Here is a 23822-nt window from a genome sequence, read left to right on the forward strand (position 1 = left end):
CATTAAGTCTCAAGAGATCAAGTTGGCTTTCTGCTACTGGCATACTAAATGCTGTGCAGTTTACACTGATATAAACAATGGTGGGGATATAGGAATGAAGCTATTGATGATGAATGATTAGTTTTTCTTTAGCAAGATCTGGCTGGCTGTCTCATATAATAGAATTATAAAAATCAGAACACTCTGTTATATAGCTTTAAAACCAAAACCATTCCAGGAATAGGAAATTCTGTTTATAGGGTTTGTTTGATTTTTTACTGAATTGTTCCATCCAGAGTTCCATTTGTTTGGGACTTTTTTTCCTTCTATTTTCTATGTTTTCTATCACAGCCAAATGGAAGTGTCTGGGCTATACTACAAACCTGTATCTGGGCTATACTACAAACCTGTATCTGGGCTATACCACTTTAGATAGTAGATGAGGGTTCACATATTTGAATGCTGTTTTATTAAAAAAAAATAATTATCTGCCCACATAGACAACTAGATGTCAGGGAGGGGGATTGTAGCCTAGACTTCCTCTTAACAGCCAGTTTTCAATGTGCCATACAGTATTTTGTATGGCAGAGCATCACTCACTTGAGTTCTAGCCTGTGTGTCTCGAGTGGTACAGCCCAGACAAAAGTTATTACTTCAATGAACACTAGGCCAAAACCATATCAAGATTGCAGATCAAAGTTCCAGCAGGACATCATTCATTTTTAGAATTAATATCAGGTCAACATATTGCAAAACCTAGCATATAGGTAGGCTGTACACATGATGGAAGTCTTGAGTATGTAACCTCTTCCATTTGGGGAAAATTGTATGTGAACCAGGGCATGTGCACAATTCATTAGCCACAAAACAAGATTAAGGGACTGAATTCATCAATTGTCCAAACATAGATTCCTGTTTACATGTGGTGTTCTACACAGGGAACGGAGGTGTGTGTGTGTGCGCGCATGCGCACGCACAAACTTGTTTATTGTTTTTTATGTATTTTTATCTATTTTTCCACGTCCTTCTTCTTGCACTTCAGGTTTTGCACTGTAGCAAAAAGGAAAAGAAAAGAAAAAGTGCTGGATGCTTCTACATAAGTATGCCCAAATTATAGAGCTATGTCCTCTGTCCAACCTTTACATCAGTGCAAGACACAACCCGTCTTGCATGAGTGGGTTACCAGAGTCCTACAAAAGGACATGTCACAAAAGATTAGTAGTTACAACTTTCACTGTTTTATGCTAGATCTGTAATGTTGCTTGGGATACTACCAGCATTTCATAGCTTACTTCTTATTTATTTATTTATTTATTTATTTTTCCCTAATAGGCAATCCGCTATTAACCAGCAAGGTCAATGTTGTCATAAATGTCCTAGATGTCAATGAGTTTCCTCCTGAAATTGCAGTGCCCTATGAGTCGTATGTGTGTGAAAATGCAAGGCCAGGACAGGTATATTACTCCTTTTTAATATGAGATGTGCATTCAGTATTCAGAGCTGTGAACATGCAATCAAGTACGAGGGTTAACAAACCACAAAAACTAATTAAAGAATAATTTTTGTGTGATACTCCTTGAGCACCATTTTTAAAAATTATTGTACATATCATTTGCGTGTATTGGTCACCTTTCTAAAGAGAGAAGTATCATCAAGGCAACTCACAATAAGAATAATGCTTATCGGAGCAATGCTTACAACAACCCTGAAAGGTAGGTCACTATTATAATCTCCATGTTGCACACTGGTAGCTGAGACTGAGAGAATAGTAATTACTCTAAGATTATGTAGTGGGTTTGTGGCCAGAGGAACCAACAACATATTCATTCATTCATTCATTCATTCAAAGTATTTATAAATTGCTTTTCCGCCCACAAGGGCCATCAAAATGATGTACACTTTAAAACAACATTATAATAATATAAAAAAATCACAACAACAGAATAAAAGCAGAAAGAAACCCTTTTGGAGAACAACTTTTAAATCCATCAAAGGCCTGGCAAAACAGTGCAGTTTTTACTTCCTATCTAAAACTTGGTAAGAAGGGAGCCAACCTGACTTTCCTTGAGTGGGAATTCCACAGTCACGAGTGCTGCTACAGAAAAAGCCCTGCCTCATGCACCTACTAACCAACCTAGCCAATATGGGTGGTGGGACACACAACAGGGCCTTTGTTGAAGATTGCAAAGTATGAGCAGGAGAAGGGCACCTTTTAGATATCCTGGCCCCAAACCATTTGGAGATTTATAGGTCGAAAACAGTACCTTGAATTGGGCTGATAAACAAATTGGAAGACAGCAGGGATGATGTGAGCACCCAATTGGGTTCGGGAGGCCAGTGGACTCCCCCCTGCCTGCACCCCTGAGCCATGCCCGGTGAGCCCCTGCCCCTGCTCGACCATCCTCCTGCACTTGTTAAGCCACCGGCACTCCTCGGGACCTGTTCTCAGGTGCCACAAACACAATCGCAAATATGCGCACATCTAGAGTTATGCAAAATGGCACCATGAATGGCCCATATATTCAACATTATAGGTGTAAATGGCCCATTTACACCTGCAATCTTGTGTATATGGGCCATTCACAGCAACATTGTGCGTAAGACTAGATGTGGGCATATTTGTGATCACTATTTTTTCCCACAAAATGGCCCTTGCAGATGGATCCTAAGTGAGTGTGGGCAGCTTGGCAAGCAGCAGGGAACTCAAGTGCAGGTCTAGGGGCACAGTAGTGGGGGCAGGGGCTCAGCAGGCACCTGGACACCCAGATGGGGGGATGCCTGTCCATCCCTAGAAGACAGTGTAGTTGATTCAAGGCTCGTATTGTATGGCATATAAATCACATGCCAGACAATGGTCTGGCTGCCACATTTTGTGCTGGCTGCTGCTTCTGACCACTTCAAGGGCAACCCCCATAAAGTGTGTTATAGCAGTCTAAATGAGAGGTAACTGATGAATGGAACATTCCAAGAGCACTTCCAAGCTGTGAACCTTATCCATCAGAGGACATCCAGAACAGGTTGTATCTTCAATCCTGAATTGGTTTGTCTGCTGACCAACAAATTTCCATCTCGTCTGGATTTTAAGGATGGACGAAAGTCCCTTACCTGGTCCCGCAACTGTGTTCGGTGGGGGGGGGAGGCGCTCCGTTTCTCCCCCTGAAATTTAGGCCCGGGGGGAGGCGCCCCATCCCTCGCCGCCGAAATTCAGGCTGGGTGGGAGTGCCCCGTCTCCCCGGCCGCGAAATAAAAAAGTAAATTAAAAAAAAAACATGATAGGCTACGTAATGATTTACGTAGCCTATCACGGCTGACTTTGAAAAAAAAAAGCATGTACACAAATGGCGGCGCCCATGGGCGCCGCCATTTGTGTTCCTTGTTTGGGCAGGGGTAGTCTACGTAAAGATTTACGTAGACTACGGCAAAAATAAGGGCAATGCAAATAGCATTGCCCTTATTTTTGCCGTAGTCTATGTAAATCTTTACGTAGACTACCCCTTCCCAAATAAGGAACGCAAATGGCGGCACCCATGGGTGCCGCCATTTGCGTACGCGCTTTCCCCCCCAAAAAAGTCAGCTGTGATAGGCTATATAAAGCATTACATAGCCTATCATGGCTGACTTTGAAAATATAGCCGTGATAGGCTACGTAAATAATTACGTAGCCTATCACGTGTTGTTGTTTTTTTTAACTTTACGAGGAAATGGCGGCGGCAACAGCCGGTCGGAAGACTGGCTGCCGCCCCCGCCGAAACGCCGCCGAAATGCCGCCAGGACCCGCTGCCGAGAGGGACATTCGAAGGAGGTAAGTCCCATCCCAGGGGAGCGGGGGGGTGTCAGAGAATTTCACCACCAATTTCGGGGGGCCGAATGCATTGGCATTCGGCCTCCCAGAGATTCGTGGAGAAATTCTCTGCCATCCCTACCGGATTTAGCCTCAGTTTGTTCACCCATGTCCAGTCCCTCACTTGGTTCATCCACTGTGTCCATACAATGGTTCAGGACTTCCACAGAGTCCTTAGTATAAGTTGAAAAGGAGAAATAGAGTTTGGTGTTATCAACATAGTGATGAGAAGTTTTGGCCTGGAACTCCCTCTATCCCTCACCATTGGCTAGACTGGCTAGGGTTCATGGGAGTTGTAGACAAAACATCTGGAGGACCACAAGTTGCCCACCCCTGATGTAGATGTTAAAAATCATAGGGAACAAAATAGAGACTTGAGAAACCCTGTAAGCTCAAAATGGAGAACCAAATAACCCTATAACCCAGCAGCTGTGTGGCTGAATAATCCTCTAGTACCAACTTCTGGGATCATTCAGTCTCATAGTTTGCAAAACCTCATGTCAAATGTCAAGCAAATATCCCAGAACAATGCAAGGGTATTGATTGTCACTGGGATTTTCAGCAGAACCAACAGGGATGCACTTTCCATGTCCAGTTCCCAACGTAGGTCATTCATATGGATGGCGGAGAATTTCTCCCCGAATCTTCGGGGGGCCAAGCGCCAATGCATTCGGCCCCCCGAAATCAGCGGTGAAATTCTCCGCCCCCCCGGAATGGGACTTACTGTTGGCGAATATTCCTCCTGGCGGTGGGTCCCGGCGGCGGTTCGTCGGCCTTTCGCCGGGGGCGGCAGCCGGTCTTCCGACCGGCTGCCGCCGCCGCCGCCATTACAAAGTGTAATAAAAACAAAAAAAAACAACCCGTGATAGGCTACGTAACGATTTACGTAGCCTATCACGGCTAGATTTCCAAAGTCAGCCGTCACAGGCTACGTAAATCGTTATGTAGCCTATCACGGGTGACTTCGGCGAAAAAAAAGAAAAGCGCATACACAAATGGCGGCGGCCTATGGGCGCTGCCATTTGCGTTCCTTATTTGGTCCCGGTAGTCTACATAAAGATTTTACGTAGACTACCCGGGACCAAATAAGGAACGCAAATGGCGGCACCCATAGGCCGCCGCCATTTGCGTACGCGCTTTTTTTTTTCCCCCCAAAGTCACCCGTGATAGGCTACATAACGATTTACGTAGCCTATCACGGCTGACTTTGGAAATCTAGCCGTGATGGGCTACGTAAATCGTTACATAGCCTATCACGGGGTTTGTTTGTTTGTTTTTAGACTTTGTTTCGCGGCTGGGGAGACGGGGCGCTTCTCCCCGGCCTGAATTTTGGCCGGGCGAGGCGGGAAGCCTCCCCCCCAGCCTGAATTTTGGCCAGGTGAGACAGGACGGCTCCCCCCGCACGCCTGAACTTCGGGGGGAGAAGCGAAGCGCCTCCCCCCCACCGCAAAGCACCCCTGCGAAAAGGTAAGTGGCTTTCGTACATCCCTAGTTATCCACAAAGATGTCCAAGGCTATTTCTATCTCCAAACCAGACCTGAACCCAGATTGGAAAGGATCCAAATAATCAACTTCATCGAAGAAAGCCTGGAGCTGTGCCACCTCCTCTCTTTTAAAAGGAAAATTAGAAACTGGTCTATAATTATTGAGGGTGGCAGAATCCAAGGAAGGCTTCTGGAGGTTTTACAGCAGTTTCTTTCAGAGGAGTTGAAACATAACCCTCTTTTCAAGAAGTGTTTACACCCTCCACCACTCAGTGGGCCAGCCCTCGTCTAGCAGCTCTTATCAGCCAAGATAGATGCAGGTCTGATGAAGAAGTGGCTGGCCTTGCTCCTCCAAGCATCTTGTCCACATCCTATCTCACAACTCCCATCATTATCCATAGTACCACAACAATACTCACCTGCATTTTTTTAAAAAAAATCAGGCATGCATATGTTGTGACCCTCCAAGCCAAACACAGGCCTGCTGTCTATGCACGGCACCCTATCAAAGGATCAGTAAACCTCCTGTTTTAGCTGCCTGCCAAAACAGAGCATATGTCAAGCACCTGGCTGGCTGTAATATATGGGTGGTAGGCACATTTGGCTTGGTGGGTGGAAAGTCTATCTCGTATTAACTGTATTTCTTATACAGTGGACACCTTAATGGACAGTGAAGTGAATGTTCTGCAAATTAACCATGACTCTCAAAAAAATACATTCAGCCACCAGTACACTTGGCCTCTGGGAATCCACTGAAGTTAGGCAGTATGATCGCAAGTTCCTTATCTGGGAACACAACTCATAAAAGACAGCAATTTCCTTGCCAGGATGGGTGAAATGTTAGCAGACTGAAATATAAACACACAATATACGACAGGTATAAAATCTGCTAACCCTCACTACCTTGTCTTGCACATTTTCTCCCTTCCTCATTAACAGTTCCCCCGAGCACTACAGTTCATGAGCTGCCGCTCAGTGGTAATAAAGGCAACAAAATCTGGCCTGTTATACTCTACTATATAGTTGTTTTTTATAAACTCTGCAGAATCAAATGGAGAGTTCCAAGGCCCCAGGCATAACATTTTTGTTGTTGTTGGTAGCTCATTCCAAATGATGGCCCAAAGGAGATGGGATTTGCAGCCTCAACATTTCTGTGAGTTTAGTAAATATACCTATGGCAAATGAATATATATATATATCCATCTCCTCTGCATAGACAGTAACTGGTTTCTTAAAAAAAATTGCCCATGGAATCTTCTTATATGACATTTGCCCCCTTTACAACATTTGTTTCTGTGAGACACTTAATACATAGATATGTTACAGCAAATGCACTGTGCTACATACAAAGAGATACAGCTGGAATGTAGAACCTCAGGCCAATGGGTCAATTCTGACACACCTGGGATATGGACCTCCAGCGTTCCCGAGATGGCCACACCCCATCCTCTGGCTCCATCCACTCTCCCCCAGCTACCGTTTATTTCATGGTTTCTCAGCTTTTGTGCATTTTTTCCCCCATTCTAAAAGCTTGAAGTGCCTCTCCTGAAACTTAGTTCTGGGCACTAAGAGCTTTAAGCTACAATATGCTGGTGGTTTCGGTATGTTGCTCCTGTTCCCTTTGCTTTGGTCCCACCCTGTTTTGTTTTTTTTGCCCCAACCACCACCAAAATTGAATTCGGCTCTCAGGCTGAAAGAGGTTCAATACCCCTGCCTGTCCTGCTCTAGATCAAGTCTTGGCTGTTTGTAAGCAAACAAACTTACAATGATGCCATAGATCAGTCAAGTTGGCAAGCAAATGGTCAAGTACACGGGTTTCAGTCCAAAGAAGTTCAGGCTAAGGCAAGAGTGGTCAAAATCCAGGCAGAGGTCAAAACACAGTCAGGCAGGCAATAAGGATCAGGCAGCAGCAGGAGTAGTCAAGGTAACAAGCAGGAGGTCAAACACAGTAACTCAGTCAGGTACATCACACAGTCCAGAGGCAGGGTCATTAGCCAGTCCAGAAGATCAGTAAACAGAGCATCAATCACAGGGCACAGTCCAAGAGGAAAGGTATACAGCAGAGACTGAATGAACCAAGTTGTTCCACCACTGGCTGGATTTCTAGAATAGGCTTTTAAGACCAAAGCCAGCTGGGCCTCACCCAGAGCTCAACTGCAGCAATCAGAGCTCCCTTTCCAGAGCCTACCCCTGAGGAGTCCCTTTCTCCTGAGGAGAACTTCTCTGGAAGCAAGCACTCCTTCACACAGGAGCCCTACTAGCCTGCCAATTGAGGCAACAACACTCCCAAGGATCAGGGGGTGGCTCAACCTCTGCCTCAGAGGCAGAGTCCCTTTCTCCTGACACGGATGGCCCTGCAACCACTTCCCCCAAGGATTCAGGCTCCTGTGGGTGGCAGTCCCTGGTCTGGGGTGCCCTGGTCTTCTGGGGCCTCTAGCTCCTCCTCTGAGGAGGATTCCTCCAGTCGGGGCATGACACTGCCCTGCAAGGGTCCAACTCAAGGAGTTGGTAAGGGAAACAATGGCAATTTTGTTTCCTGGACTCATTCTCTCTGTCTCTCTCCTTTTCTCTCATTTTCTCCCTCTCCATTTCTTGGTCTCAGTGTGTTTTGTGGGGATATCTGGGGTCTTTGTATGCACAGACACATATTGCACACCAGAATGAGGCACCAGCCACTGAAGGCCAGGGCATCTTATGTCAGGTGGTGCTGTACAGGTTTGCCCCACCACCACAATTATCCCATAGTGCAACATTTTATTTTATTCTTCCCATAAGAGCGAGTGGCAACCCTTCACCTACATAGGAGAAAGCAGAGGAATAAGAAACTGTGTTAAAAGATGTATTGATTTGCAAAGCTGTTTCTTAGAAAAGTGGGGTTTAAACAAATACATCAATGTAATGTTGTCCACATATACTTGAACCTGCTGTCCCAAGTATCAACGTGTGAGAAAGACTCTAAGCCTGAAGATGAGTGCTCAGATAGATTGTAAGAGGAGGCAGGGTGGACTTTCTCAGGCCATAGCACATCTAGGAGGTGCATGCATGTATGCAGGTAGGTATTTAATCCATTTCTTAAGCACCTTTCAGGATCATACTGCTCATGCTATATTACAGCATAAAACATATTAACAAAATAATATGAACAATTTTTAAATAAAACTAGTTTCAACAAAATAAAATTTCCAAATATTCATCATCAGTGAATAACACAAATGTTTTCAGTTAAAACAGATAGTTTTTAAACCTTATTAAAAGCAGCCACAGATGGGGCTTTCAAAGGCAGAATAGCACAGTGGTGTTAAGGAAATTCAGCATGCAAATCTTGAACTTCCTATAAAGCATAAATATATCTGGACAAGTACAGAGTGTCAAAGAATCAAGGATGTGTGTGCTTGTAATACCTTTTCTGCTTGTATTCCCTTTTCACTCTCCACCACACCCATTTACACTACTCATAAATGCAGTACTCAAATCCATATAGTCACATATCATAAACACCATTCACATATCACTCATACACGCTCAATATTCCCACAGACACAGCCAACAGCTGACCAACGTTTTACTAGTCTTATCTACTTCCATTTCTGCCACTTCTCTTTGTATAAACAACACATAGCTCCATCTATCCCTAGGCACTTTGAGCTGACAGTTGTTTTAAAATTCCAAGCAGCTGGATGTTCACGAACATTCCATAACATCTGAGTAGCTGAGCCAATAGCTAGTGAATGCTCATTTCAATCAAATGAAGCCCAATGAAGAATAAAAGAAAAGCCATGCTTGTCCAGCATTCTGTTCCCACAGTGGCCTACAAGATGCTTAAGGAAAATCCACAAGGAGGACATGAGTGTAATACCATCTCCCACTTACGTTCCCCAGCAACTGGTATACAGAGGCATAATATGTAGGAAATGGAGGAAATATGTAGCCATCATAACCAGTAGCCATTCATAGCCTTATCCTTCATGAATTTGTCTAATCCTCTTTTAAAGCCATTTAAGTTGGTCACATCTTGTGATAGTGAATTCCATATGTCCCAATAGCTGCAGAGGTTTCAAAGACTACACACCATGTTGTCTTTAGGTTTCTCTCTCTCTTTTGGGGGTTTAGCTGCTTTGGGAGACATGCTAGCAAAATTACGAACATTTCTGCCAGTCTGTGCTTTAATTTGATGTCTCATGTCATAATAAAACAAACAAACCAAAGCTGGTTTTTTATGTAGCAGATGGATGGATAGATAGTCAGATCAAAAGCCAAGGAACTGTGCCACTTCCCATGCTTGTTTATTTGTTTTAACTAATGTGCATTTTTGCCTTATTGCAATTTCTTGTTAAAAAATGAAGTCCCAGTAGGCATGGCACATATCCCACTGTGTGTTGTGTAACTCAACACTGTCTACTTCTATTGTGTCATTTGATGATCATATTAAACTTTTATCTTTTCAGTGAGAGCAGTATGCTCAAATTTTATTCCATTGTGGTTTTAGGTAATTCAGATTGTTGGGGCAACAGACAAGGATTTGTCACCTGCTGGGCAAAGGTTCTCCTTTCGACTGTCACCTGAGGTTTCTACAAAACCAAATTTCACAGTCCACGATTTCAGAAGTAAGATTTTTGTTTGCTTGTTTTCCTACTTCAGGAGATGGTGGTGCCAATTATTTTGTGCTGAAACTCTCATGCCTTCAGAAGTGTGTCAGGGATGAGTCCAAGCCCCTTGAGATGTCTGACAGCTCCAATTCTGAATCAAGAGTTGGAACAGCTAGATCAGAGCCTATGGGAGGGACCTTTCCTAGTTCCCCAAGATGCAGGGAGAGATTCCTTCAAAGACCTTGACAAACAGATGGCCCAGGCTGAGACGCTACCCCCTCCCTCCACTGTGAGAACTCAAGTTCCTGGGAAGGAGGAGGAAGAGGGATGTGACTTGAGAGATGCTAGGGCATGTCACAAAGCAAAGCGGGAAAAGTTAGGGACAGGGGCACAGGGCTCAGACGCTATGCCAAGATAGCCACTCTTAGAAGCCAATGTGGGAAGGAGCTACCCTGAGGAGGGGCATCACAGTGAAGCAAGGTTGGCTGCGAGGTTCACGGGCAAATTGTCAGCAACTTCACTACTCTCTGGTTTGTCTCCTCTGATTAGAAATCACAGATTAGTTGTTTAGGGCCTAAAGTAGTCTGAGAGCTTCCTTGAATCTGCATTTGTAGATATGCTAGTCTCTAGCAAAATAAAGTCATATTAGCCTGAAGCTTTGTATCTTTGTGGTGTTGATTGTGAAGGGGAATGATGATCCAATCCTGAGAATGTGAACAAGAGAGAGAAAGAGAATTGTTTAGGGATGTACAAATCCCTTACCAGGTTCCGGTCGGGGCATCTACTGGGGTGGGGAGGTGATCAGTTCCTCCCCCTGGAAACCTTGAAGGGGGGTAAGGCAATCCGGTCCTCCCCCCCACAATCCTGCCTGGCCAGCTCCACTCCATGGCCATGCCACAGAGCTGCCAGCTGGGCCGATCTGCAGCAGGGCATCCAGCTGCTGCCAGGCTGGTGCAGATGCAAATGGTGTCCTGTGTAGGGGATGCCATTTGCATCCCTATGGTAGCGCGTGATGGGCTACCTAAATATTTACGTAGCCTATCATGGCTAAAGCAGGGACGCAAATGGCAGCTGTTATGCCATTTGCGCCCCTGCTATTTGCCGTGATAGGCTACGTAAGTATTTACATAGCCTATCACAGTAAAGGCAGCAATGCAAATGGCAGCTGCTACACCATTTCCGTGGCCTCCTTTACCGTGATAGGCCACGTAAATACTTAGTAGCCTATCACGGCAAAGAGCAGGGGCACAAATGGCGTAGCGGCCGCATTTGTGTCCCTGCTCTTTGCCGTGATAGGCTACATAAATACTTACATAGCCTATCATGGCTGCCTGCAAGCATGCAAATGGCAGCTGCTATGCCTGCCATTTGCAGCTGCAGCAGCCCAGCAGCGGCTGGCCGGGAGACCAGCCGGAGCTGCCGCCAGAGCCGACGCCACCGGAGCTGCTGCTACTGCATCCACCCCAGGTAAGCTCCATCCTGGGGGGATTCTGTGGGGGGGGCGGGAGGCCGTTCCGCCATGGAGTGCAGGGGGCGGATTCTAAAGAATCCGACCTAGGGGTGAACGAAAGTCACTTACCTTTTCTCGCAGCTTTTTCGCGGTGGGGGGGAGCGCTTCGCTGCTCCCCCCGCGAAGTTCAGGCCGGGGGGGGAGGCTTCCCGCCTTGCCCGGCCGAAATTCAGGCCGGGGGGGGAGGCTTCCCGCCTCGCCTGGCCGAAATTCAGGCCGGGGAGGAGGCTTCCCGCCTCCCCCGGCCGCGAACACGAAAGTAAAAAAAAAAAAAGTCCCCTGATAGGCTACGTGACGATTCACGTAGCCTATCACGGCTAGATCTGGAAAGTCAGCCGTGATAGGCTACGTGAATCGTCACGTAGCCTATCACGGGTGACTTAAAAAAAAAAAGCGCGTACGCGAATGGCGGCCCCCATAGGGAGCCGCCATTCGCGTTCCTTATTTAGTTGCTGTAGTCTACGTCAATGTTTACGTAGACTACGGTGAAAATAAGGGCAACGCAAATAGCATTGCCCTTATTTTCGCCGTAGTCTATGTAAACATTGACGTAGACTACAGCGACCAAATAAGGAACGCGAATGGCGGCTCCCTATGGGGGCCGCCATTATCCGTACACACTTTTTTTTTTTTTTTAAAGTCACCCGTGATAGGCTACGTGACGATTCACGTAGCCTATCACGGCTGACTTTGCAAATCTTGCCGTGATAGGCTACGTGAATCGTCACGTAGCCTATCAGGGGACGTGTTTTTTTTTTTTCTTTCATTGCAATGGCGGGGGCGGCAGCCGATCGAAAGACCGGCTGCCGCTCCCACCCCGCTCGAACACCGGACTAACCGCCAGCCGGACCCACCACCGGGAGGGACATTCAGGGAAGGTAAGTCCCGTCCCGGGGGGGGGCGGGGGGCGGGGGGGTGGAGGATTTCTCCCCGAAACTTGTTCGGGGGGCCGAACACGTTGGCGCTCGGCCCCCCGAAGTTTCGGGGAGAAATTCTCCGCCATCCCTAATCCGACCTCACTGGAGTCCGTGGCAGAATTATCTGACAACCCTAGAATTGTTTCATTGTGTCACTGTTTCTCAGATGCTGGGCAAGAGGGGTGAGAGCTGTGTTTGACAGAAAAGAAATGCTAGGGTTCACTGATGTATACACATAGAAATGCTGAGTTCCCCCAGTGGTGGCTGTAGCATTATTGAGAAGCCTTCCAATTCAAGGGAGTAGGGGAGATATAATACAGGTGAAGATGTTGGTAACTATTCCTGCCTAAACAACCACCGCAGTTTTGGATTAATCGATGGAAAATTGTTCAGATTTATGGAATTTTTCCTGAGCCCTCAAGTAGCTTCCTTAGCCATAGTTGGTTTTGTGACATTTACTAAACATATAGGAGGGAGGGAGGGAGGGAGGGAGGGAGGGAGGGAGGGAGGGAGGGAGGGAGGGGCAAAAATCAGGGGTGGGAAACTTGTGGCCCTCCAAATGTTTTGACCTACTACTCCCATCAACCTTAGTCAGCATAGACAATGGTGAGGGATTGTGGAGGTATAGGCCAAAACATCTAGAGGGCCACAAGTTGCCCACTCCTGGCATAGAGGAAGATCATAGAAAGGATGGTTAGGGTCCTGCAGAATCATGTCAAGTTAATCTATCCTGTGGCTTCACAATCTCAATATTTATACTTAAGACTAAATGTAATGTCAGAACAGTTTGGTTATATGGCACCTATCAGAAAGGTGCACAATTAGCCAGAGCACTTTTTCACAGTAAAAAGAATGTGGTTTGGCCAACAGAGCAGACCTGCATGTTGTGCAACACTCTCAGCTAAACACACTAGTCATAGCCATGGACCTGTATGGATGGACAAATTACTCTGTTTCTGGTCACTTGTGTTCCATCCTGCTTCTGCATTAACCAACAAATGTTTTAAAACTTGTGCATGGAATTCACATTTAAATGCAAATCTAAATATTTATTTTAAACATATTTTATATCAAAATACCTACTTTTAAATACATTTTGATTTTTTTTGGGGGGTGCGTGTGTCAAGAACTGCCTTGCAAGATTCAGATAAACATGAGACTGATGAACAGCTACATTTTGATCTGCACATTAGTGCAGGAGGTGGATCAGGTCAATTCATTCATATCAGAATTTGCAAATATCAGATTTGCCAAGCATCTCTACTGGCCTCTCACTATATTGGGAGAGGTAGGCAGGCCACCATGCATGACTGGCGTGCTGGTCAACTGAAGTTTAGCTTACGTGGTTGGACATGTTTGCAATAGAGTATCAGGGTCTCATGGTCACACATTCAAAACAACTACAGTTATAAACTCCCTGAGCCAGTCTCTGTCAGGTTAAGAGCCATCATTTCATCATCAAAATAATGAAGCTGAATGAGATAAGCAAAAGCTGTTACCAACCAAGAATTTTAGGATGCAATCCTATGCATGTTTAGACAGAAAAAAGCCCTAGAACTCCCAGGATTCCTTAGCCATCCATGGGATTTGTTGGACCATTTTTTTTTCTGTCTAAACATAATCAAATATTTCATCCTAACTCTTGTGGCAATGCCTGTGGCCATTTCATCAGACTGCAGAAAGAGGGAGAGAGGAGAAGTAGGGCTATTCCATTGTCTCTGCAGATAAATCAGTTGCCTTTGGATCTTTTTCTCCTTCATCGGTCACCTAGCAGTAGCCATCATGCTACTGGAACTGTTTCCATTCCAGGGCAGCTGGTTGAGATAAGAACTGAACTTTGAGAACAGATGCATGAGATTGCTTTTTTCCTCCTCCCTCCCCATTCCTCCTTCCTTTTTTGTTATGCCTTTTAGATTGTAAGCCATGGGGACTGGCTTGTTTTTTATTATTATTATTGTTCTGTAAGCTAGTCTGTGTGCCTTTTCAGCTGAAGAGCAGGGTAAAAATGTCTCAAATGAATGAACAAACCAAGAGAAAATGGTTCTGTCTGATAATTAATGAGCACCATACAACCACTTGCCACTGAGATTATAACACATCATCATCATCATGGGAATGAAGTTTGACTGGAGGGGGATGAAAAGCTAATTTAAGGAATGTGAAACCCCAGAGTCCATTCTAGACAGGCTCCTTTGTAGTGATGAATAGATCCATCAATCTTGGTCTCACTGAGATTGTCAGATTTTTAAAATCAAGCTCATTTCATCCCATTTCTGCATAAATTTGAGATCTATCTATCTGTATGGAAATTTGTCCTTTTTCAGTGCATATTTTTCCTAACGTACACATTTTTGTGCATATTTTTTTTTAAATGTACACACTTTCCCTGAGTATTTCACATTTCTGAGAGGCAATTCTGTGCACAGGTTTCTCAAATATGTGCATTTTGTATGCACCTTTCCCAAATGCACATATTTTTGAGTGCATTTTCCCCAAGACAAGCTGCATCACAAAGCTCACAAAAATGTGGATTTCAGCTCATAACTCTGCCTCTGTGCTTCAAGTCTCAGTTAGTACAAACTGGATAAATCTGTAAAGAACAAAACACCTTGAAGGAACAAATTTCTCACCCATCACTACTTAACACGCATGTACACTAGCCTAACTGGTTTGCAAACCGTAGAAGACTAGCATATCATGTCATAACATCTACCACTGGGTTCCACCCCCCTCAAAAAAGTTTGTCATCAGGTACTCGGCAACTGATGATTCCAGTGAGAACTAGACCTATCTGCAAGGAAATAAGGTGTATTGCTTCATCTTTCAATGCTTTTGCAGCAACATTCAAAGAGGGAAGCAAAATAAATAAATAAATAAATCCTCAAACATCCAGTAGAGACAGACATGTAATATTGTGGGAGATGCTGTGAACTAGAGAGTGTTGGAGAGATAATAGAGCAGGAGAGAGCGCCACAGGCAATCCCAATCAGACCTGCCAGCAAATTGGTTTCTAATCTCGCTTCCTGCTTAATCCTTTTAATCTTTACATCAGTTTTCTTCCTCAATGGGTTTCTTTGATTCAGGGAAAAGCTGCGATAACCCAGCTCCTATTGGGGAAAGTGGCAAAACACCACACATGGAGGCCTGCACTCACCTTACTCAGATACATACTGGCAAACGTACTAATGGTATCAAGTGTCTAGTGTGATTTCTGGTGGGACATTTCTTAATCATCTCTTCTGAACAGGTGCAGGGTTGGGGAAGATTTCCTGCCTTTTTAAAGGTGCCTCTAGTGGAAACTGGAAAAACAAGAAAGCCATGTTTCTCTTCCCACTGGAGAACGGCATGAAAAAATCACAGCAGTTGGAGGGCATCCAAGCAGACCCGAGGAAAAACACAAAAGCAGAGATATGGAAGAGAGAATATCCCCTGCTAATGTGATGCCTCTCGTCTTTTTCTTCCCCTGCCACACTTTTGCCTGCTCTGACAAGCTTACTGCCAAACTGAATTGGTTTGTAGTTGCAAGAGCCATGATAATTACCATTTGCCCAGGGAAGGGCAAAGGGGCCACATCTGATTTGAATGGTAATGCTTCAGTAAAGATGGAACAAGGAAAGTGTCCCAGTGATTCTGGATATTGACAGAGGCGAGAACTTCGGATTTAAAAGGGATGTAAGGTTGCAACTCGAAGCTCTGTATCTCCTGTTCTTCTTTCCCATCTAATGTCTGGTAATACAGAATATGTGGTGTGATGGCAAATTTCCCCTGCTCCATTCCACCTTACTAGCTTCTGCCTGGGCAGGTGGAGAAACTCACAATGTGATGACATCACACACATTTTGTATTAGCTGATGCTACTGGGGGGGAGAGGAGATGCGGGCCTGCTGTTTTCAGTGGCAGCTACACAGAAGCTGCAATGTTCAAGTCAAGCCAGAGTTTCCCAGCCTTTTATTTATTTATTACATTGATATCCAGCCTCTCCACTACAAACAGTGCTCAAGACAGTGTTTACCATTTCTGAATCATGAAGCTTAGGAACAGAGCAACAGTCTTACCCTGAATGTTCTTTTCTTTCAGACAACACCGCTGGAATTGTGGCCAGAAAAAGTGGGTACAGCCGTCGGCAGCAAGAACTCTATTTCCTTCCAGTTGTGATAGAAGACAGCAGTTACCCCATACAAAGCAGTACGAGCACAATGACGATCCGGGTGTGCCGATGTGACTCTGATGGCACCATCCTCTCTTGCAATGTTGAAGCCATCTTTCTGCCAGTGGGACTCAGCACGGGAGCCTTGATTGCAATCTTGCTGTGCATTGTTATCCTCCTAGGTTGGTGTCTCCCCTTTTACATAAAATGCATCTCACTGACAAAACATATTTGGTGCCAGTCCCTCCCAAATGGAACAAGTGACAAGATGTCACATTGGAGAGAGGTTACATGAGACACATAAAGGGAGGCTGACTCAGATGCCCTCTGGTTGTGCTGAGAAGTCAGGCCCTGTAAGCTGGTTTCAGGTAGGGATGCATGAGAAATATGTTGTCGTTTGTTTTTGACCAGGATTTACCCAGTCCACACCACCTGGCTGCTACCGAATACAGACCCGAATGCAACCTGTGGTTGAAGTCCATACATTTTTGAGCTTGCGAAGCAATCTGTGAAACAAACAAAATATTATGTTTGAAAAATGCACGTGAAAAGCCGTGTACTTTTGGGAAATGTATACAAAACATGTTAATGAATGAGAGATAATGTGTACATTTCAAAAACATGCACAACTGGTGTTTGCATGGGGGGGGGAAATTGCACAGAATATATACGAATTTTAATGCAACTCCCCCCACCCCCCCAGCTTACAATCAGATACAGACATGAGTCAGCGTGAGTGTAGAGGTGGAATTTGGAGAAAGTCAATGAGCACATCCTTGGGTTCAAGGAGTTTTCCTGAGGACAGCCATATAGGCTAGGCTCAGAAGGGATCCTCAAATACCAGATGTGCTTGTATGCTCTCGGATAGATTCTGTCAGTGTCCACTGGATTCCTCCAGACATTTTACAAAAATCCATTCCCAGAAGAGCAGAGGAGGCTATGTTGTAGAGTTTTAGGGACTGGTTTTGCTCACTGTGACATAAAAGGGGGTAATGTGCTAAATGCTGAATGTAATTAAAAGTGAGTGTAGGTAAGAAATGAGCAATAATCACTTGAAAACCCATTAGTTGTTCTGTGTATATTGCAGTATATCACTATCTATGTCCAGCTGATGATGATCCTCTGATGGTTATCTTCAGATGCAAAAACAAATTAAGGAGAGCCATTACATTACACAGATAGAAAAGGAGTAGCAGAGGAATACAGATAAATGTCAGAGACACTGAGTGAATTCTTTGCATCAGGCTTTATGGCTGAACATAACACAAATGCCCACACCTGAATCACTGCTTGTGGATGTCAGTCTGAAGCATTATGTCAAATTGATGTGACACAAAGGCTGATGTCTGAGAAACATCTAGGGATGTACGAAACACCTACCTGGCTCTGCACCGGGCAATCCGCGGTTGGGGGGAGGCACTCCGTCCCTCCCCCTGGAATCCTCAACGGGGGGGAGGCAATCCAGTCCCCCCCCCCAGAATCCTGCCTAGCCAGCTCCACTCCGTGGCCAAGCCGCGGAGCCACCAGCCGGCTCTGGCCGCCCACAAACGGATATCCGGCCATTGGGCAGCTCTGCAGGGACGCAAATGGTGGCTGTCGTAGCCACCGCCATTTGCGTCCCTGTATTGAGCCATGATAGGCTATGTAAATATTTATGCAGACTATCACGGCAGGGGGAAAAACCCCAGCGTATGCAGATGGTGGTAGCTGCCACCATTTGCGTACGCTGGGTGTTTTTTCCCCCTGCCATGATAGGCTATGTAAATACTTATATAGCCTATCATGGCCTCCACAGGGACGCAAATGGCATCCTTGCATTAGACGTGATAGGCTATGTAAGTATTTATGTAGCCTATCACGGCTAGGAAGAGGAGGAAGCGAATGGCGGCCAGGATGGCCGCCATTCGCAAAGTAGCGCGGACGGGAGCAGGTAAGTGCTCCATTTCGTGCACCTTTCGTGGGGTGGGGGCAGCGGGGACTTTGTCCCACGTGCCTTTTGTGGGGGGGGCAGGGGCTTTGTTCTGCGATGGATTTTGGGGGGCCAAATGCACTGGCATTCAGCCTCACTGAGATCCGTTGCAGAATTCTCTGACATCCCTAGAAACAACTGATAATTAAAAACTGGCAGGCTTGGTGCTATATTTGATCACTGATATTGCTTGTTAGTACATGTGAGAGCTAGTATAGCATAATGGCTAATGCTGCAATCCCATAACCACTTACCGGGAAGCAAGCCCCTTTGAACTCAGTGGGATGTCATTCTGAATAGATATGTACAGGAATGCACTGAATGAGAAATTAAGCAGGTGCAGGGCAGGTCATTACCTGGGTGGGAGGCCACAAAGTCATCAGCCATAGGTTGCTGTGGAATTTGCCCAAGGAGAGCAAGGTCTGCGGGCAAAGACTACTCCAACATGGTGGATGGTAGAAGGCCAGAAACAGGGCAATGATGGTGGGGCCAGAACTGGGGCATTCTGGGTGTGTCAGGGGAGGGCATGGATTCACAAGATCCTATTCCCCCTTGTTTCCCCCAAATGCCCAGAACAAGGGCCAGGAACTAGGATGGACAAATCTGTCCGTTTTTTTTTTTTGTCCAACACATTCATTTAAAACACACACACACACACACACACACACACACACCTCAAGTTTTTCCATCCTGAATATTTATTTATTTATTATTAAATTTATTAATCGCCCATCTGGCTGTTCACCCAGCCACTCTGGGCGATGTACAACATACAATAAAAACAGTTTAAAACAATAAAATTCTACAATAAAAACATTTTCTAAAGTACACTAACCCACCCCAAATGCCTGCTTGAACAGCCACGTTTTTAATGCATGACGGAAGCTCATTAAAGAGGGGGCATGACAGAGTTCCCTAGGGAGGGAGTTCCACAGAGTGGGGGCCACCACAGAAAAGGCCCTTTCCCTAATCCCCACCAGTCTAGCTGTCCTGGCTGATGGGACAGAGAGAAGGCCATCCGAGCCTGAAGACATTTGTGAATTTTGGCAAATTCTTATCAAAACTGAAACAAAATTCTCACCCATGTGCACCAAATTCAATAGGTACAGCTATCCCTAGCCCAGAAAGGACCACATTGGCTACATTCCATGTAGCTGTTAGAGATGAGGAGCTTGTCAGAAAAAAAGTGGTAGCTTAATTCAGCACTACATACATGATTGAATATGGAGGGATTTAAATAAATTCAGATTTTAAGAGCTAAGTGCTCAAAGACCTCTGACCTGGATGGACAAACCTTTCTGTTTCAGTTTCTCCCATTTTAACCTCAAATTATTTTCATCCTGATTATGAAGAAATTTTCCAGGAACTGCACTAGCTCTGGACCTGGCATACTAATATCCCTCCTATTGGTGTCAATGACCCACAGTGATCCATGCTTTAATCACTTCCCATTGAGATGATTGCAATGCACTCTCCATGTGGCTGCCCTTGAAGGGTGTTTGGAAACTGGAGCTAGTGAAAAACGTAGTGGCCAGATTGCATTCTGGTGCACACTTAGTTGACCACATTACACTGGTCTCATATCAGCTGCACTGACTGTGTCCAGGCACAATTCAAGGTGCTGTGCTTATGTATCAAGCCCTAAATGGCTTAGATCCAGGATATCTGAAAGGCTCCTTCCATATGAACCTTCACTTAGTTTAAGATCCTTTTGAGATGCCTTTCTATGTATCCCACCACCAAGAGAAGCTAGACTGGTGGGAACATGGGACAGGGCCTTCCTTGTGGTAGCGCTCTGTGGAATTCTCTTTCAAGAGAGGTTAAACTGGCCCCGTCTTTGTTCAGTTTTAGGTGCACTGTTCAACAGTTTTTTGTTCCACATGGCTTTTTGGCATGTTAAATGTATTCGCTCCGCACTCTGTTTTTAAGATTCTCTCCTGCTCTAAATTCTGCTTTGGGTGGTGGTGCTTTCAGGTTTCTTAATTGGTTTTTTAAACATTAAGTTTTAAAATCATTCCTTAACATTTTTAAATTGTTTTCAGCTTTAATTTTAAACTGCCTTGGGGGGCCATATTTGGTCTGAAAGGTGACTTTAAATGTATAAATAGATAATGTCAATAAATAAGTGGGAGTGAAACAAAGAAAAAAAGGTAAAAATGCCCCTTGCATCTTCTGCCCTGGCTGGAGTGAGCCAGCAGGGTTTAGAAAGTGCCAGTTATTCAACCACAGTTTCTACTCCATCCCAAGTAGGGGGTTCTGTTAATGTTATTTTTCGTTGATGGATTTATGCAGCTTATAATATTTTAGCAGAAAATGATGCAGTGTTTTATTGGCAAAAAGCAGGGCTCTTTCCATATTTCACTTACCATTCTCCTCTTCTCTTAGTCATCGTGGTTTTGTATGTAGCACTGAGACGGCAGAAGAAAAAAGACACCCTCATGACATCTAAGGAAGACATCCGAGACAATGTCATCCATTATGATGATGAAGGAGGTGGTGAAGAGGACACGCAGGCTTTCGACATTGGTGCCCTGAGGAATCCAAAAGCAATTGAGGATAACAAAATACGGAGGGATATAAAGCCAGATGCTCTCTGCTTACCTCGGCCAAGACCGCCCACAGAGGACAACACAAATATCAGAGATTTCATAAATCAAAGGCTGAGAGAAAACGATGGGGATCCCTCAGCTCCCCCGTATGACTCACTAGCGACGTACGCTTATGAAGGAAATGGATCTGTGGCTGAGTCTCTCAGCTCTATAGATTCGCTTGCAACCGAGGCAGACCAGGATTACGACTATCTGAGTGACTGGGGACCCCGCTTTAAAGTCTTAGCAGAGATGTTTGGAGAAGAAGAAAGTTATAACCCTGATAAAGTCACTTAGCTGGGGTGGGGGAGGAAAAGTAAACCTACAACAAATTTTAAAATAAACAAGCTTTATAGGACAAGATTCCTTTGATTATAAGAGACAGCAGCTGTTTCTAGTCAGTTGCTATATTTATCATACCGTCAATCTTGGTTTACCTATTTGTCAGGGAAGGATCATCCTTGACTGACTTTTTGTTGTTGTTGTTGGTTGATTTTTATTTTTTATTATTCCTTTGGAGACACACGGAGACAATCTCAGGCCTATTAGCTACAATTTATCGGTACAACAACACAGAAAGAAGGATAGCTTTCCGGCATCATGGTGGAAGAGTGGTAGATTTTTCTTAATTCCACTGAAGTGCCTATTGAAACTCTTACCATTTAAAGTGGAAATGACTGCAGCGACGGAGCTAAGGAAAAGAGACATAAAAGGGAGGATAATATTCGCTTTTATGCCGAGAAGCAATAGCCACATGCAGACATCTGATTCTTTTAAAACAAAAGTGTAGAACAATGGCTGGAATCTGTCTGTCCAGTAACTGCAATTTGTGTTCTGTTTGGTTCTGGGTTTTGTTTTGTTTTTGTTTTTTAACCAGGGAAACAAATTGTCTGCCAGGACAACACATTTCTTATGCCTACACTTCACACAGAAATAAAATAAAAATAAAAACCTGTTGTTCCAATTGAAGTTGTAAAGCCCACAGTCTTAAACTAAAATCAATGAATATTTAAAATGTTCATAACAATGTTACACTTTTTCAATAATTAAAGAGAGACAGAGAGAGAGAGAGAGAGAGAGAGAGAGACAGAGGGACAGAGACAGAGACAGAGACAGAGATGAAGGAATACAAATTTCTCATTTGGATGATTCAGAGGAGGTTGCTGGTGTTTTTGGAGGGTTTGGTCAGATGGAGTGGATTCTCTGAGTCTCCTTTTATAAACAAACAAATGAAAAGGTTGTTACACTTTTGTTTCATTTTTCATCCTAGCTTATTTTCACCTATTGTGTGTTGGTAAGCTACCAGAGTTGCCACCTGTTCATAGATTTGATTGACTAATGGCTATCCATATTTCCAGAGCTCTTTCCATAAGACATCATGAAATGTATTATCATCATGGTATGCTTGGACAAAACTCAGTCACTGCTTTCCATTTCAGAAATATGAAGTTGTAAAACAGAAATGGTTGTGTAGGGATAATTCAAAAATTTAGGGAGCAATCCTATGTGGAGAGGTGGCCGCCTCCAAACTCGGAGGCAACCACCTATCCAATGCAGGGTGGGTGGACCATGGAGGGGATCTTCTCCATGATTCAGCCACCCTGTGTTCACAGGGTGAACAATGGCTAGATGGCTGATTTCAACTGTCTAGCCGTGGGACTTTGGAGCAGGGGAAACTGGAGCTAGTGAAAAACACAGTGGCCAGATTGCATTCTGGTGCACACTTCGTTGACCACATTACACTGGTCTCATATCAGCTGCACTGACTGTGTTCAGGCACAATTCAAGGTGCTGTGCTTACGTATCAAGCCCTAAATGGCTTAGATCCAGAATATCTGATGCATAGATGATGCATAGGAAGCATCGTACCCACACTTCTGCACTCCCCGCCCCTTCCTGCCCCTGGGAATGCCCCCTTTTGCCCTGCTCTGCACTGGTCATCTGAACATGGAGCCCAGAGATGCTTTGCACCACCTTCAAGGTGATGGGGGAGGGAGCAGTGAGGTGGTTTTCCAGGAACTGAACAATCCTATGGCCGTCTAGCTGCTGTCTAGCAGCCATAGGATTGTGCCCTTAATGACTACTAGGAGTTTATTTTCCAATAACTGATGTAATGAACATGAAATTATGTTAGTGCATGCCCAAAGCTATTGGACATAATAATAAGCCCCTTGATATTGTCCTTGTTTTGTTTTGTTTGTTCTCCATTGGTGCAGTGAATGGCTGGACTGCCTATAATTTGCCAGATTTTTTTTTTTTTTTTTTAAATGGCAACTCTATGCTGCAGGTTCAGTAAAGCCATTATATCTCAATAGTTAGCCAAAATTCTTTTTTATCCAAATATGTTATTTTTGGCCCCAGTAGAGCCCTTCACATGCAATTTAGCCCCCAACATCAATCCACCAGAAATCAAGTGGGATATTCCAGATGGCATTTCACCATCAGAATTTGGCCCTTGTGGGCACTGATTGCTTCAAGACTAATGCCCCGATCTATCTCAGGAGATCCTCATGTGTAGGCAAACATATGCACACATTGGCTTCTATGCATCAGGGTGTAGATGTTGTCTATCCACACTGCGTTGCTTTCAATAGGAAGAGTGTTCAAGGGCACGTTCTCCTCCACATTCTGGTGCAGCATAAATACCTTCCGAAAGTGACTAGATTTGGACTGGGGTGCAGCCATGCTGTTTGTCTGACCACTATAATTGAAAAGGTAGTAGCAGACATGGGATGGATAGTGAGAGGGACAGGGAAGGTGAAGAAGTAAGGAGAGTTTTCATAGAAACTCTTTCCTTTCTA

General features: G+C 44.7%; 1 protein-coding gene across 1 annotated transcript in view; it reads left to right on the forward strand.

The window, feature by feature from the left end:
• Positions 1-21982, forward strand: part of CDH12 (cadherin 12) — a 309761-nt gene extending 287779 nt beyond the window's left edge. Inside the window, exons 8-11 of the mRNA XM_084850557.1 lie at positions 1312-1433; positions 9791-9908; positions 16395-16646; positions 20819-21982. Of these exons, the coding sequence (XP_084706683.1) occupies positions 1312-1433; positions 9791-9908; positions 16395-16646; positions 20819-21318 (992 nt within the window). The 3' untranslated portion in view covers positions 21319-21982. The remainder of the gene's footprint in view (positions 1-1311; positions 1434-9790; positions 9909-16394; positions 16647-20818) is intronic.
• The last annotated feature ends 1840 nt before the right edge of the window (positions 21983-23822 follow it).

This window comes from Heloderma suspectum, chromosome 4 (assembly GCF_057233095.1).
Source record: "Heloderma suspectum isolate Gila_16-S chromosome 4, 16-S_ref, whole genome shotgun sequence".
In the NCBI taxonomy this organism is placed as follows: Eukaryota; Metazoa; Chordata; class Lepidosauria; order Squamata; family Helodermatidae; genus Heloderma; species Heloderma suspectum.